At 52.5% G+C, this 16,699-nt stretch overlaps 1 protein-coding gene across 4 annotated transcripts in view; it reads right to left on the bottom strand.

The window, feature by feature from the left end:
- Positions 1–745: 745 nt before the first annotated feature.
- Positions 746–16,699, bottom strand: part of VWA5B2 (von Willebrand factor A domain containing 5B2) — a 46,133-nt gene continuing 30,179 nt past the window's right edge. For 2 of the 4 annotated variants that reach the window (XM_038417140.2, XM_038417142.2), the window contains exons 10-22: positions 15,820–16,022; positions 13,930–14,044; positions 12,467–12,649; positions 12,005–12,215; positions 11,388–11,677; positions 6,673–6,898; positions 6,129–6,470; positions 5,906–6,043; positions 5,253–5,372; positions 4,574–4,651; positions 3,652–3,721; positions 3,042–3,150; positions 746–1,459 (exon numbers count right to left, since the gene is read on the bottom strand). In XM_038417140.2, coding sequence (XP_038273068.1) covers positions 791–1,459; positions 3,042–3,150; positions 3,652–3,721; positions 4,574–4,651; positions 5,253–5,372; positions 5,906–6,043; positions 6,129–6,470; positions 6,673–6,898; positions 11,388–11,677; positions 12,005–12,215; positions 12,467–12,649; positions 13,930–14,044; positions 15,820–16,022 — 2,754 coding nt within the window. In that variant the 3' untranslated portion in view covers positions 746–790. The remainder of the gene's footprint in view (positions 1,460–3,041; positions 3,151–3,651; positions 3,722–4,573; positions 4,652–5,252; positions 5,373–5,905; positions 6,044–6,128; positions 6,471–6,672; positions 6,899–11,387; positions 11,678–12,004; positions 12,216–12,466; positions 12,650–13,929; positions 14,045–15,819; positions 16,023–16,699) is intronic. The other 2 variants (XM_038417141.2, XM_038417143.2) reach the window with 1 other exon arrangement.

Below are 16,699 nucleotides of genomic sequence, written 5' to 3'. Positions count from 1 at the left end.
GGGTTCCATTCTCAGCTCTGGGTGGGAGTATGGTTAGTGCAGGGGGCTGGGTGGCAGAGGGCAGCTCTGGGACGGAGGACTCCTGGCTTCTATGTGCTCCCAGGGGCAAGTCCCTGAGGGGTACCTGCAAAGACACCCATTTCAGGGAACAATGTGGTTCAGCCTTCAAGCCTTCAAGGTGCTTAAAACTCGGTCAGTCTTAGAGGAGAGGGGACCACATGTGGGGATAAGCATCACCCCCCACCCGTGCTCCAGCCCTGCTCAGGCCATGGTTCAAACAGGGCTCAGTCCCATTGATCCTACACCATGGAATCATTCTGGAACCTGGTCCCCTAGCACCCTCGAGTTGCTTTTATAGAGCAAAAGAGCCTTTCACCTCCTCTATTTGTTTCCCCACCTTCAGAATGGGGGTAAGGGGACTGCCTCACCCGCTGGGGGTGCAGTGAGGCTCAGTGCAGCATGCGAGGGCCCTGGGCCTATGTGAGCACAGAGCGGGGAGGAGGGGTTTTCATATGCCTCCTCTTCACCCAACGCCGCCTGCCCCTCACTTGCTTCCAACCCCTTCTGCTGCTCATTGGGCTACCCCAGGCCCCTAGCCAGAGGCTGAGTGATGGGCACCTGGGCCCAGGAACAGGACTGATGGTGGGAGGGAGCTGGCTGCCGGAGCGGGTGGGACCTGCCCATCTCAGAGGGAAGCGCCCCCCGGTGGCAGCGCAAGAGGGGAAGGAGCTGTGGGCATAGCAGGTCTGAACCAAACCTCTTTATTGGCGCCACGGCCCGGCCCTGCCCCTCACACGTTGCTGGGGTTGTAGCACAGCATGTTCAGCTTGATGTTCTCGTCCCAGTGGCGCAGCAGCAGGAAGAGGTGGTGTGCCGCCCCTTTCAGAGAGCCCACATCCACTCCCTCCGGCAGCTGCTGTGCCCGGAGCCAGGCGTCTGCCTTGGCGGCCAGCAGCTCCCATTCCACAAATAAGCCAGCGCAGCGGTGCTCGAGCCAGGCCAGCGCCACAGCCGTGGCCCAGCTGGCACTCTCCAGGTCCCCCTCCTCGGCCTCGAGACCCACCTCCTGCAGGCTGACGGCTTCGGAGGTGGCGGGCGAGTGGTCGCAGGCGTCGGTTTCGGAGCCGCGCCCGCTGTCTGCCTGCGGCCAGATGGCGGTGCTTAGGACCTCAGAGCAGGTGCTGTGCGAATGGGGCGAGCCTGGTTCTGGCGCCCCCTCCTGGCTGCCTCTGGCAGGCTCCACACCCTCTGGAGGGGGCTGGCTGGCCACTTGGTTTGGGCCGCCATCAGGGCTGCCCTTGGCAACAAGTGCCCAGGGGGAGGTGCAGGAGCCAGGGCTGAGGCTGGCACGGTGCGAGGCATATGGCGAGGCGCGGCGCAGACGGTCCAGCGGGATCTGCACCACTTCCGAGAAGCTTTCTGTCAGCTGGAAGGTGCCCAGGGCCTGCTGCAGCCGCACCTGGTGGGGAGGAGAGGGCGGGGGGAGCATCTCACATTCACTGTACAGGGCCAGCATCTGTCACTCGCACTGCATGGAGCCTAGGGTGTGGAGGAGGGGTCCTGCACTCACTCCAGAGGCCCGGGGGGTCTCCTGGCCAGGTGAGGCCCTGGCTGAAGCAAGGCTGTCTCTGAGAGGCAGTGCTTGTGCACCAGGCAGCCCTTTTGCTGATGCTAGCAGTGTGCAGTAGTGTTGAGGAAGCCCCGCACTGGGGCCCGGGCTCATTATGTACAAACATAAGAATGGCCAGGCTGGGTCAGGCCAACAGTCCATCTAGCCCAGGGTCCTGTGACAGGTGCTTCAGAGGGAATGAACAGAACAGGCGATCATTGAGTTGTTCACTTCCAGCTTCAGACAAACAGAGGCTAGGGACACCCAGAGCAGGGGGTTGCATCCCTGCCAATCCTGGCTAATGGCCATTGATGGACCCCTCCTCAGTGAACTTATCCAATTCCTTTTTGAACCCCATTATTTCATAGAATACCAGGGTTGGAAGGGACCTCAGGAGGTCATCTAGTCCAACCCCCTGCTCAAAGCAGGACCAATCCCCAATTTTTGCCCCAGATCCCTAAATGGCCCCCTCAAGGATTGAACTCAACCCTGGGTTTAGCAGGCATTATAGTTTTGGCCTTCACGACATCCCCTGGCAACAAGTTCCACAGGCTGACCTGACTGCGTTGTAGGAAGAAATACTTCCTTTTGGTTGTTTTAAATCTGCTGCCTGTTAATTTCATTGGGTGTCTCTGGGTTCTTGTGTTATGTGAAAAAGTAAATAACACTTGGTTATTCACTGTCTCCGCACTAGACATGATTTTATAGACCTCAATCATGTCCCCTTTTAGGTGTCTCTTTTCCAAGCTCAGAAGTCCCAGTCTTATTAATCTCTCCTCACATGGAAGCTGTTCCAAACCCTTAGTAATTTTTGTTGCCCTTCTCTGCACCTTCTCCAATGCTAATATCGCTTTGCTGAGGTGAGGCGACCAGAGCTGCATGCAGGATTCGAGGTGTGGGCGTACCATGGATTTATATAGTGGCATTGTGATATTTTCAGTTTTATTATCTATCCTTTACCTCATGGTTCCTACCATTGTTAGCTTTTTGGACTGCTGCTACACATCGAGCAGTGTTTTCAGAGAACTGACAATGCTCTGCGTTCTCTTTCGCGAGTGCTAACAGCTAACATAGATCTGTCCCCATCACACGGACACACTGGGTCTGAGCTGGGGTGGAGCAGTTTCCCCTGTACAGTGCTGAGGCCTGTCATGGGGCGCACACATAGTGTTGACTCTGCGCTTTGGAACCTAACCTCTGGCAATACCATGCAGTGGTGGGGGCAGCTCTGCAGGAGCCCTGGCTCTTGTGAGGTTGGGGTTAGGGCGGATCCTGGCCTTGTCCTTACAAGTCTGCTCCATCATGTAGGAGACCCAGGTTTGATTGCAGGTCCTGGGGTGGGATCCATCCCTGGCACTGCTGGGCTGGGAGTGGAGTACCCTAGGGGAGGAGCTGGGCTCAGCAGGGTGGGATGACAGTGCAGGGTCCTTACCAGTGGGAGGTAGTCATGGATGGCACTGTCCTTGGAGAGCTCACTTTCTGGGGTCAGGCACTGTGGCCGCAGTACTAGGCCGTGCCCCCTGATCCTGCTGAGACTGAACCTGCCAGGAGAACAGACCAGTGAGCAGCATGGCCTGGATCCTGCCAGCACTGGGAGAGCGGTGCTCATCGCAGGAGAGAGGCGGTCCACTGGGAGGGCTGTGGGCCTCCAGCACTGAATGAGCACACCCCCAACTCCCCTCCGTGGCACAGCAGCCCTGGCCAAGAGAGATTCCTCTCCAGCTCCTTCCTGCCGAAGAAGCGAGGTGACCAAGCTGCAGGGGGATGCTGGCCTCTCTCCAGGAGGCTGCTGGGCCTCAGGCCAATGCAGGCTGCAGTGCAGGGTGGGCTGGCAGCAGCATGGGGAGAGATTAACCCCTGCTGTGCTGCAGGGTCAGGGCTCAAGCACTGGAGGTTTTGGGGGAGGTCCCCTCAGTGAAGAAGTGGTGGGGTCTCCCCCTGACAGCCTAGGGACTTTCCTGCTGAATGCAAAGTCCCCTCTGCATGGAAGGAGCCCCCACCCAGGCCCCCGCAACCCCAGAGAGTCAGTCTAGAAGGCCTACCTGGAGCCAGCAAAGTTCTCCATGGATTTCTGGGATCCCACGGAGGTGGCAGAGGGACTGGCTACAGGACCTGGCATGGGGAGGAAAGGTCACTCCATAGGGCTCGGCTCCCCTGCTTTCTCTATCCCCACCACAATTGCCTGCTGCCATGGCACAGTTCCATAGAGGCCCCCAAAGCACCCCTACCTGTGGGGGAAGGGCTCAGCCACGCTAGAAGGTAACAGGGCAGGTGGATGGCCTCCATCAGCAGGCCCTCTCCCCAGACTGTGCCCTACCTGAACAAGTGCAATACAGTGCAGGATGGGAAGTTTATGACCCCAGCAAGAGCTGCCTTTCCAAACCCAGTGCTCCTGCAGGGTACCGCAGACAGATCAGGAGCGTGAGGAGGTTATGGGTCCCACACAAGGTCTCCTACATTCCTGGAAATGGGAGCCACCCTCTCATTAGACCCTTTATTTCCACAAGAGAGCCAGCATCTCTGCAGTGGCTGGAGCAGCGAGGTTGGAGAGCAGCCCATTTCGGCCAGTCCCAGGAGCACAGACATGGGCAGCAGGCTGTCTGATAACGTAACCACACAGGTTAGGGGTGGGGGCTCAGCCCTCATGAGAGACATCGCACCCCAACATGGGATTGAGAGGTGGACAGTAAAGCTGACAGGTGCCTGAGCCCACCGTGCATTACACATCCAAATGGGCTGTGAGATGATTCACGCTAAGGCTCCAGGCTTCATGCCACTTCCCGGGGCCTTGGCAGCAGCCACAGGCAGGCATCTGTCCAGGAGCTGCGGTGGAGAGGACAGCTGGCCCCATCTCTCTCTCAGGTTTTCCTATAGGGCCGAGCTGCGCAATGTCTAACCCTCAAAGAGCCTGCTTTCCCAGATTCCCCCTCCAGCCCCCAGCTCTGGGCTGTGTATGGGACTTACCATCGGGGCAGCTTTGCTTTTCCCAGGCACCGGCAGCAGAGGAGACGCTGACAGGAGATGCGGGTGTCTCGTCTTGCTCTGGAACGGAGTCAAGAATTCAGAGACTACGCTAGGTGCTGGGACCCTTCAACTCCCAGCTGCAGCCGGCTGAGGACATGGAGCCACAACCTCCACGGGCTCTAGGGTTCTGGTTTGGTCCCCATTGCAACAACAGTGGCCTGCAGTGCTGTCCTCTGTCTCCATCTCCATTTGATGCAGAGGCTGCACCCACCCCCGGGATCCCAGCACCTGCACAGGGTTGCACTTGGGAGTGCCAGCTCTGGGCTTCCAGGGAGCACCTCACCCCACGGCCCTGTAAGCTTCCCTGGCTCCCAATTCAAGGTGCTGAGTGTGGCCCAAAGAACCCTTGATGCTTTGATCCAGGCTACTCAAACTCGCCTAATTTCCCATCCTGGGTGGCTGAGATCAGTGGCCCCTTCAGCTGACAGCCCTCTGATGTAACCCTTTGGGGGCTGTGCAATGTCAGCAAGCCTGCTATTGCCCTAAGAGCCTGGGCAAGCCTCATTGGTTTGCTGCAATTCCTCCCCGAGAGGGCTGGTTCTAGGGAGGCTGTGTTGGGGTTTCATGGGCATGAGACAGCGTGCCAGGGCAGATTAGCAATGCAGGGCTGGGCTGGTACCTGCAGAGATGACAGCATCATCCAGCTCCTCTGAGTCACACCGTCGTCTCAGGCCCACTGAGTAATTGCACTGGCACCGGCTCCCAGCCTGGGACCCTCGGCGATGGCTGGAAGGGCCCCCTTGGAAGGAATCACACCCACCATCAGCTGGCAGCTGCACCACAGAGCCAGGCTCAGAGCCTGCAGAGGGTCCCCAAGCCCCCCTGGCCACTGCTGCTTTGAGCCCAAGAAGCTCAGGTCCACATCCTCTAAGGTATGAAGTGCCTAACTCCCATTGATCTCAATGGGAGTTAGGCTCCTCAATACTTCTGAGGGTCTGGGCCTCAGTTCCTTTAATGCTTCCTCTCACACTCGGCTTTCCCACTCTCTGGGCAGTTCTTTGGAGTCTAATCTATCTCCATCCTTGTCATAGCCAGCTGCCCTCCTGAAACATCTCTGCGCCTGGACCCTAGACACCCCTGACCACACAGGTGCATGCATGAGCATATGCCAACAGGGATACAAACACAGACCCCGCCACACATACAGGCCCATGAATGGAGCCAGGTAGACCCAGACACATGCAGATCCACATATGCATACAGAGTCCCATGGGTCCCTAGCGGTGAGTTCGGGGACCGGGAGGGAGCTCAGTGCAGCAGTGGGAGCCGTACCTGCATTGCGAACCTCCAGGGCCCTGGGCAGGGCCTCCTGGGTGGAGGAGTCCACAGGCACCAGGCAGGTGTAGATGGAGGGCGTGTTGCAAGCCTTGCTGGACTGCATGGCCTTGAGGCGGAACCTCCGGGAGAAATCTGAGAGAGAGTCACAGGGTGAGGCTGGGAGGGGAGGGGGGAGCCGACAGGACATGGTGGGGGATACAGGTAAGTGCATACTCACTGTGCTCCAGCTCAGCTTCCCTCTGTGCCACATTCTCGTGGTCCCGGATGACAGAGCTGGCCGTCAGATGGTGCAGCAGTTTGTCCCAGGCCTTACACGACTGTTGTGGCAGCTCCTCTTTGCCCTTGCCATCCCTGGCTTGGAGCAGAGGCTCCAGGGTGGCTGTCACTTCCCAGGAGATGGGCTTCCCAGCACTGAGTGCATGGATCACCACCTGGCATCGCAGGGGCAGACAGGCACCCCCCTCACACTCACCGCGCTCAGCCACTGGCGACGCGCTGAAAAGATATGGGGGCTCCACCAACATGTCCCAGTCCAGATGGGATGGCGAGAGCAAGTTACCTAGGAGACAGCAAGAGTGAGGTCAGGGGGCAGAGTGGGAGACAGCCCCCCATGGCTTCTACAGGGCACAGCAGTCCCTTGCTCCACCCTGGGGACGGGACTGCCCTGAGTCCCCTGCACCTTCCTGAGGGGGCTGCCTGGAGATCTGAGCTAATTTGGACTCCAGCCCCCAGCGCCTTCCTCCTGCGGTAACAACACTCACTGGAATCTGCCAGGCTCCTTTGCAGCCACTGCAGCTCTGGCCCAATCTCATCCAGCTTCCCTTCCAGGGACTGGTTCCGCTTCTGGGACACTTTCTCCAGGGCTCTGCGCAGCCGATGGGCATCCAGCTCACCGTGCGGGGACGAAAAGCTGCGTCCAGATAAGGCAGCTCGTGCCAGCGCCTTCTTCCGCCGTGCCAGCTCCTCGGAGCTCAGTGCCACGCATGCCTGAGCAGGAGAGATTCAGGGGTCAGTCTGGGGAGTTAGTACTCTGCTTTGGGCAGGCTTGCAGATGAACCCCCCCTGGGGTCACTGCAGGGGATCAGCTGGCTCATCTCTGTACACAGGCCTAGTGCTGAGCCCACCTATCTCTCTGCAAGGACTCAAGGCCTGATAGGTGGAGTGCTGGCTGGTGGGCAAGCTGCCCCCAAGGCTGGGGCAGTTGCAGTCCCAGACAAACCAATGGAGCTCAGAGAGGGCTTTGAGGCAGCCCAGTAGCTGGCATAGACTGAAGTGCTACCTCCCTCCCTCGGGTTCCCTGGACATGCTCTGGCTGCTGGCAATGGTGGTGTCACAGCAGTGTCCAGGTTGGAGCTAGACCCTGTGTACAAACTGAGCCTCAACCCAAAACTGTAACACAAGATTTTCAGGGCAGGTGCCCTTAACTAGTTTTAGAGCTGCAGTCCAAATATTCATTTCAAGCTGGCTGTGATCTGCTCCTCTATCAGCCATTTGACTAGAATATAAATACATCTATCAGTGAGAAAGATTGATCATTCCCTGTTATTTTGGGTGTGGTAGCTAAGTAAAGACTGCTGCATTCCCAAATTATTAGATAAAGATGATGAGGAATTGTTGGTTTATTTGATTTTAATCTGATGAGATTAATTTGATTATTTGACACTAACCCCTTTTATGGTAGTGTGATTTGGTTAACGTTAAACCACAAGTATATTTTCAGTGAGGGTTGTTTTTTTTTGTTAGCTTAGTTACTAAATAATATGAAACTCTGAAAACCAGACACTTTTCTCCCAGATGTCAGAGCCCAAAACTGTAGGACCCTGGGACAGAAGCCAGAGATAACTCAGGTTTCAGAGTAGCAGCCGTGTTAGTCTGTATCTGCAAAAAGAAAAGGAGTATTTGTGGCACCTTAGAGACGAACAAATTTATTTGAGCATAAGCTTTTGTGAGCTACAGCTCACTTCATCAGATGCATTCAGTGGAAAATACAGTGGGGAGATTTACATACACAGAGAACATGATAATAAGCCACCTAGTGGTGATCCATATGACCTGCCTCCTGTAGTCCTCACACTGGGGTTCCCTGGATGGGCCCTTTTAGAAAGAAATATTAAATCTGTTGTATGGATTGAGATGTTGATTCCCTTTAAAATCTTGGGTTTGTAAAGTTCTGTCTTTGCTCCAGAGAGCTGGCGGCCAGAAAAGCAGAAACAACGTTTTGGGGAAAAAACAGAAGTGACAGCCAAGGACTGTTGTGAAACTCTGCTTGGTCAGCAGAGCAGAACTACCCCTGTGCACTTAGCAGGGAGCGTTTATGCAAGCTGGAGGCAGTGTTTAATATTCACGTTGGCTGGGCTGTAGGGGGGATGGTTCTGAAAGATGGATTATATTTTCTTTCCTATTCTGCTTTTGAATGATCTAGAGGATTTAGTGGACAAGTCCCTAGTGTAACTGGCAGATCAATATTTTAAGGGCCCATACATTTGTTGCTTTCAGAGTCACCTTCTCAAATTAAAATAGATTTTAATAGTGTTGTAATTTAAAACTGTCATGTATATATTTCTTGATTCATCTCAGAAAAGCAATCACAGAGAGTCACTGAGAGTCTGTCTCAAGGAGATGTTGCTATCTTGCCTGTTATCAGAAAGAGGTCATCATCACATGGATTCAACAAAAAATTGCTTCAAGTCCACTTTAAGATGCTGGAGACTGTAGCCCAGCGTTTTGACTTTTCTCCAAAATAAACCAAAGTACAACACACACATTCAACACATGAAGCAAAAGAGATGCCTTAAATTTGACCCTAATGGTTTGTTTATTTTTATTAGCTCTCTTTTAGTCATGAATGAGCCAGTATGCCGTGGAAGGTATGAGGATGTAGTTGTATGTTTCACAGAAGAAATTGTCTAGATGAATTTAATTTGACAAAGCAGGAGATCTGGGGATCTGCTTAGACTCTAAAAGCCAGAGCTCAGGCTTGGATTGAGAGATTGACAGTGGTGACAGTTAAAGGCAAAGAATTATAAACTATGAGTGATGCACATGTAGGCTTTCCCATGGCTTGTATATTTAAGATAATGTTTTGCAAGACCAGCCCTAGAGCCCTGTATGAGATAACAGGGAACTTTTGCACTGCTCTGGGTAGACCCAGCTTTCAAGCAGTATCATCTTGAGATGATGCCTGCCATAGTAAAGCATAGAATGTGATACAGAGGTCAGCAGCCATCAGCCAAACTGAGGCAGTGACACCCATCAACATTCACTGCTAGGTCCTACAGCTGGCAGGAGACAGTCGATTTGGGAAGGTAACCATTTGTGTTGACGACAGGAGAGATTCACTTGGGGAAGCTCCAGGAAGGAGCTATCAGGAGTCTGGGGACATGGGGTTAGTGGCCCCAGTTGCATGACCTTCTTTAAATTAATTGTTGGACTGTAATTTGCTATCATTCCTCTGCCTAGAGATTGCCACAGAAGTACCTTGTGAATATAGGTTTCGAGGCCTAGGTTGATTCCAGAAGAAGGTAGTCCAAGTACTGAAGTCTCCAGTCCCAGCTATTACTCAGGGCATCCCAGGAAATGTTAGGGCATCCCTAGGATGTTAGCTCTGGGAAGGGCAGACAGCTAACGTGATGGCAGAGGGCTGAGAGCCTGTGTGCCTAAATCTTGGGAAATCACATTATCTTCACTTACATTTTTCATTTGACTGTCAAATGTAACCAGCTGTGGTATCCGGGACTGGAACATTTTATGTAAACCTAAATTGTGGAGGGGAAGTAGGGGGAGGAAAGATGGATCATTACCTAGCAGGTGAGTGACCTTAATTGGTACCACAGCTGCAGTCTAAACACTAACTTCAACAAGGGAGTGAATTGACCCTCCCTATATCTGCCCTTAACAGGAATTTAAAGAAGCATGTCAACTGGCAGGGAGATAGATAATGAGCTGTAATTGTGGGGCTAAAAACTAAACAAAGACTGCTCGCTTCCTCAATGATTAGATCAAGCTGATGAGAAACTGGTGGTGTATTTGGTATTCCTTAATTTGATAATGAGATTAAATAGATGGTTTGAGATTAGCCCACTTTATTTTAATTTTGTTTGTTTCATGTTAAATTAAGACTAATTTTAAGGTTTCAGAGTAGCAGCCGTGTTAGTCTGTATTCGCAAAAAGAAAAGGAGGACTTGTGGCACCTTAGAGACTAACAAATTTATTTGAGCATAAGCTTTCGTGAGCTACAGCTCACTTCATGTAGCTCACGAAAGTTTATGCTCAAATAAATTTGTTAGTCTCTAAGGTGCCACAAGTACTCCTTTTCTTTTTGACTAATTTTAAATGATTTTAATTGTATTGGGGTTTTTAATTAATTAATTACATTTTAAATTCCATGTGACTGGGAAATTGTACCCATCAGATGTCCTTTCTCCAGATGTCAGGGCCTAGAACTGCAAGAACCCGGGGGCAGATAACAGACACAGTTCCAGGGCCATCCCTAGCTATTCTGGGGCCCTGTCATAAACATACAGCTAAGGGTAGCATAAAATCCCTCCTTTACCTGTAAAGGGTTAAGAAGCTCAGATAACCTGGTTGGCACCTGACCAAAAGGACCAATAAGGGGAGAAGATACTTTCAAATCTGTGGTGGGGAAGGGTTTTGCTTTGACTCTTTGTATGTGTTCTCTTGGGAGACAAAGAGAGAGACCAAGCAAGTAATCTAGCTCCTACTGAATGATACATGTAAACTTACAGAAATAGTAAGTAATAGCAAGGAAATGCATTAGAGTATCTTTTGTTTCAGCTTGTGATAATTTTCCCTGTGCTAAGAGGGAGGTTTATCCCTGTTTTCTATAACTAAGTTTTGCCTAGAGGGGAATCCTCTATGTTATGAATCTGATTACCCTGTAAAATTACCTTCCATCCTGATTTTACAGAGGTGCTTCTTTTATTTGTTTTTATAATAAAATTCTGTTGTTAAGAACCTGATTGGTTTTTAGGGTCCTAAAAACCCAAGGGTCTGGTTTGTGTCCACCTTGTTTACTTATCTGGTTGGTAGATTATTCTCAGGAAAGGGGGTGAAGGGCTTGGGAGGGATATTTTAGGAAAACAGGAACTCCAAGTGGTCCTTTTCCTGAATCTTTGTTTAACTCACTTGGTGGTGGCAGCAGTACCCATCCAAGGACAAGGAAGGATTTGTGCCTTGGGGAAGTTTTTAACCTAAGCTGGTAAAAATAACCTTAGGGGGTCTTTCATGCGGGTCCCCACATCTGTACCCTAGAGTTCAGACTGGGGAGGGAACCCTGACAGGCCCTATGCAGCCCCCATGTGGGGAGGGGCTGGCTTGGGGGGGCCAGGGGGGGAACCACCCCCTCAGCACTCACCAGCGGGGGCAGGTACATGAGGCAAGAGCTGATGGACAACCCCGGCCTTCTCTACTCACGGCAGTCCCAGTCGTGGCCAGCTGGGGCTCGGCCACACCTCACCTTGGTGCCAGCAGTCAGCCTGGCCTGCGGGAGTGGAGCAGATTTGGTGGAGGAGTCGCACAGAGAAACGCTCTTCTGTCCCTGCTGAGAGTTGGCTTCAAAGGTGCAGGCCAGCGAGCCACTCTCAGGTGCTATGTCCCTGGAGCCAGTGGACTCGCTGCTGGTGGAGCCATAGGAGAGCAGGCCCTGGCTCCGGTCCGTGCTGATGGAGCAGTGAGTGAGCACATACTGCTCCTGGATGTAGGAGGCCTGGTAAATCCTCTTCCAGATGTCAGAAACAGGATCCACACCTGCCAAGGAGAGACACAAGCAGCAACCCTATTCTACTGGGGAAAGAGATGCTCCCCCTCACCCCAGACCCCGCCTTTATAGCCCTCTGATCCTGCCTGGCAGGGACTCATCCTTTGGCCAACTCTCTCCAAACAAGAGGGGTGGGTGCCGCAAAGTCTGGAGGGCTACGTACACAGCACCAATGCAGCAAGAGCAGGCAGTAAGCGACCAAACAGGTAAGGGGTCAGTATTCTGCCTCTGCAGCTCCCCTGTGAATGAACATCCATATCACTGGCCAAGCTCCCCAGGCACAGCTAGCCCCACTCCCACACTAAGCGCTCACTCACTGCTCCTCTCACTTTTCTCAGACTGCTCGAAGGCCCCAGCAGAAAACTCCAGGGAAATTTCACGGGAAATCTCCTGCAGGGCTTGGCCGATGTCCTGGCTTTCGCCAGCTGGGCACGGGTGAGCCACGTCCGGGCTAAATGCCTCATCCTGGGACTGGAACGCTGACCCCACAGAGCCCCGTGAAAGGCTTCTGCACGCCCGTTCTCTACCCTGGAAAAACAAGAGGACAAGGTAGCTGTCACAGCCACAGAAAGAGGCTCTCCTGCTGGCATCAGATCACGGGCAGGGAAGAAATACCCCAGCATGTGAGTTTCCTCGCCACAGGGCCCAGCCATCTGCGGCTCTAGCAGCAACCTTCCTCACTATAGCGCCTGATGCTTTGCAGCTACTGTCCAATCCCCACTGGTGAGCACGGCCCAGTGGAAAAGCCTCACCCCCCCCGCTACACAAAGGGTTCTTACTGTCTTCTTGTCCCGGAAGCTGGCAATGTTGTAGAGGGTGCAATAGCTGATGAGCCGGTCTCCTGGGTACAAGGCTGCGATTTCATTGGGTGACAGCAAAGCCTCCATGGTGTCAGGCACATACCAATCTATGGTGATGTCACTCACGGCGGGCTCAATTGCCTTCTTCAGAGACTTTATCAGCTGAACAGGGGGCAGAAACCAGACCCATCAGCCCTCAGAGGCTCACAGCTTCCCCACCTATATGTTCCACTGCCACACGCACTCCAGGGGGCTCCAGCCCTTTGAATTACCAACCAGCTGTTGATCCAGAGAAGCAGATGACAGACAGTGAACGCTGAGCCACCCAGAGCTCAGAGCACAGACTGGGCCTCCCAGACACTGCACTCTGGGTCACAAGATGGCACAGAAATACTGATAGCAGGAACCAAGCTGGAGTAGGGGATGAGGGTAGATCTGGGGCTACAGGGGCCCTGTTAAATGCTGGTGGCCAATGCCTTGCTGATCACTGGCACAGGGCTGGCTCGATGGATCCTAGGGGAGTGAGCAAAGCCTGATCTTGGCACTAAAACATCTTTCAAACATCATTCAGGGTGGGGGGAGACCTTAATTCTTCTCCCCCTACACTTACTCTCTCAGAGCTCCCATTGCACTGAGTTCCCTCCCACCGACGGGAGATGAATGCAGTTCACTCCAGAGCCCAGGATTACCATTCCGAGCACCAGCCTAGGTACTGGGGCCTCAACAGCAGACAAAAGGCCCTTCACCCCAGGGACTGAGTGACAAAGGGTGGGGGAATGGTGGAAGGATGGCCATGTGGTTGAGGCACAGGTGGGACTCGGGAGAGCTGGGCTTGATTTTTGGCTCTGCCACTCATTCTGCATAATCTTGGGCAAGTCACCCAGGCCCAGATCCTCAAATCCTTGGAGCCTTGATTTCAATGGAAGCTAGGAGCCTATACCACTACTTCCTTTGTCTGTTCAGGTTGTAAGCTATTTGGGGCAGGGACCATCTCTCAGTGTGTTTGCAGTTTATTAACCTAGCGTCTTAGCCACTGGCCATTGCACATCACTATGAGCAGTGCCCAGCACAACGGAACCCATCGCAGCCAAGGCCATGTAGATGGGCATTCCCAGCAGGTGTGCAGTGTTGCCACGCTGCCTAGATCAAAGTGACGTGCTTTGTGTTGGAGACCCCTAGTCCCTGCCATGATACACACGCCACAAGCTGTGTGACATGCCAAGTCCCCTGGTCCATCTGCAGGCTGGGCACTGCAGGCTGCACCTGTGGGTGCTCTCTGTAGGCCACCTCTCTGTAACAGGAAGAGGGCAGCTGAAGCCAGTGTCGTTCTATGCCCATTAGGTATGGTGGGTGAGCTTTAGGCATCCTTGGTTAATAGAGATCTCAGTGCTTTCACCAGCACAACTGAGTCCAAAATATTGGTGCAGAGGGAGGACACTTACCTTGGGCTGCAGCCTCTCCTCAGGGCTCAGGAACTCAGCCTGACCTTTGCTCACTTTGGCCAGGCTTCTCAGGAGCCTCCGGCAGGCTCCAGAGCCCAGGCCAAAGCTGAAACACCTGCAGGAATAAGCAGAACTGCTTAAAAGTAACCTTGGGGCCTACTCTGAGACTCACCTGGCCTAGATGGGAATGGCTCTAGCCTGAAAGAAGGAGGCACTGAGCCACCCCACTCGGGCTGGGATATTTGTAAGTTTTCTAGGACTAGGTCTGCACTGAGGTCTTTGGCATAGAATGCTCCAAGACCTCTCTCCTGGGGTTTGAGGTTAGAGATGGTCGGAAATGTTCCATTGAAAAGTTTTTGATGAAAAATGACATTGTTGTCAAAATCAAAACAATTAGAAATAGTGTGTTTGCAGTACTGACCCCGGGATGAGAGGATAAGACAGGTGAGGTAATACCTTTGTAGAACCATGTCAATTTAAAACAAAAACTCAAAACAAAGAACATTTTGAATTTTCATTTTGAAATTTTGGGGCTTTTTTAAAAAAAAATTCATTTGTATATTTGTATTATTCTTTATATCATTTCGTGACATGTCCGTAGCAATAATGCATAATATGCACCTGTGCTATAGACCTGCCATACTATGACATAATACAATATAGTTATAATATTTTATTATTTTATTTTATTTTTAAAATCATTAGAGGGCAGCTGCTACTTAGTACAGATTGAAAAATCGTATCTTGTTTTCTAGATCTGAGTCTCCTGTTTGTGTTTTAATTAAACAATCTGACATGCTGACATTTGAAGTAATATACAAATAATAAAAACGACATGAAAATTACAATTAAAAATCAAGGTAACATTTCAAAATCCCCAAACAAAATTTTGAAATTCTGGAACAAACATTTTCCAGAGCCAAAAGTTTTTCCGAAATTCTGTTTCGTGAGAAATTCATGAGAACAAAAACAAATTTCAGAATGTCAACATTTCCTGCGAAATGGGAATTCTGAGTTTGGAGCGCTCTATCTGAGTGAGTGAGTGAGTGTGTGTGTGAGAGTTATTCTCTCAGGAGTGAACTTAGGTATAACCAGGGGCAGGGCCGTCCCTAGGGGGGTGAGGGGCCAGCAACAACCCCCTCCTCTCTGCCCCAGGCCCTGCCCCCACTCCACCTCTTCCCCCAAACCCCTGCCCCGCCTCTTCCCTGCCTCTTTCCGCCTTCCGCCCCCTCCCCCGAACGACGCTGGGAGCCAGCGGAGCGGGCTGGGGTTGCTGCTGCCGCTTCTCACCCGTGAGCGTGAGCCTGACCCCCGCTGCCAGCACCAGGCCTCCCAGTAACCACGCAGGCCAGCCTGGCCCCCGCAACCTAATCCCACCCACCCTGGGCTGGCCTACTGACGCCCGCACAACACGCACACAGAGCGTGGGCCCCAGGGTGGCCACCCCGATTCGCCATACACTAGGGATGGCTCTGTCCAGGGCTTAAATTCAGCTGGAGCTGTCCAGAGCAGAGCTCCAGTAAATATTTTCAAACCCATGGGACTGAAGCCCCAAGCCATGGTGCACCCTGCGGGGCTTCAGTCCTGAGCCCCCCTTGCCCCACAGCTGAAGCACAGAGCCCCAGGAGGTTTCATAGGGAGCTGCGGGGGTTGGGGAGAGATTGGGAGGGGCTCAGGGAAATACCCTATGAGAATTTAAGCCCTGGGTATAACAGTACCAATGCAGGGCCCTCTGCTCATCCCCTCTGGCACCAGGGGCTGCAGGCTAGTTCCCCATCCCCTTAACCATCCTTCCCGCAGCAGGAAGATTCTTGTCCTGTCCCTCCCCTGGGTTTGTTTCCCTCCCCTCACACACACACACACACACACACACACACACACTCTCCATACCTGACGGTGCTGGCCTGCCTCCGAATCAGCTCAATGATCTTGCCTGCATTGCTGACATTGGCATCCGTGAAGATGAAGAGCTGGCGCGGGTAACCACGGTGAAGAGGCTGCCCCAGGATCCAGGTCAGAGCTGCCAGAAGGTTGGTCCCACGCATATCAGCCCGGAGCTTCTGTATGTACTCACAGGCCAATCTGAGGTTCTCCTGCTAACACAAACAGTGTGGATTACAGGGGCACCCCAAGCCCACAGAATCACCCCCAAATTCTCACTCTTCTCCCCTCCTGTCTATAATCCCACCACACTACGGCCATGTTGAAGCAAGGAGCCTGATACCGAGCACCAATCTGTTGGTCAGCACCGCTCACACCAATGCAGCTAATTTTCAATCACAGGAGCTAGAGAAAAAGACTTAAGTCAGGGGTAGGCAACCTCTGGCACGCGTGCCAAAGGCAGCATGCAAGCTGATTTTCAATGGCACTCACACTGCCTGGGTCCTGGCCACCTGTCCGGGGCTGTCTGCATTTTAATTTAATTTTAAATGAAATGTCTTAAACATTTTAAAAACCTTATTTATTTTACATGCAACAATAATTTAGTTATATATTACAGACTTATTGAAAGAGACCTTCTAAAAAACGGTAAAATGTATTACTGGCACACGAAACCTTAAATTAGAGTGAATAAATGAAGACTCAGCACACCACTTCTGAAAGTTTGCCAACCCTTGACTTAGGTGTTAAACAAGCTCATGATGAGAGTGCACCAAGCAGCCACGGCCCATGAAGAGTCAGGGACGTAGATCGGGGGCCTTGATTATTGGAGGGGTTGGTCATGGGGGGCTAACATGAGGTGGGGAAGTGTGGTGAAGGCTTCAGACAG

The sequence above is a fragment of the Dermochelys coriacea genome, chromosome 9 (assembly GCF_009764565.3).
Source record: "Dermochelys coriacea isolate rDerCor1 chromosome 9, rDerCor1.pri.v4, whole genome shotgun sequence".
In the NCBI taxonomy this organism is placed as follows: domain Eukaryota; kingdom Metazoa; phylum Chordata; order Testudines; family Dermochelyidae; genus Dermochelys; species Dermochelys coriacea.
The sequence above is the reverse complement of the archived record's forward strand: the minus strand, read 5'-3'. Positions and strand labels throughout refer to the sequence as shown.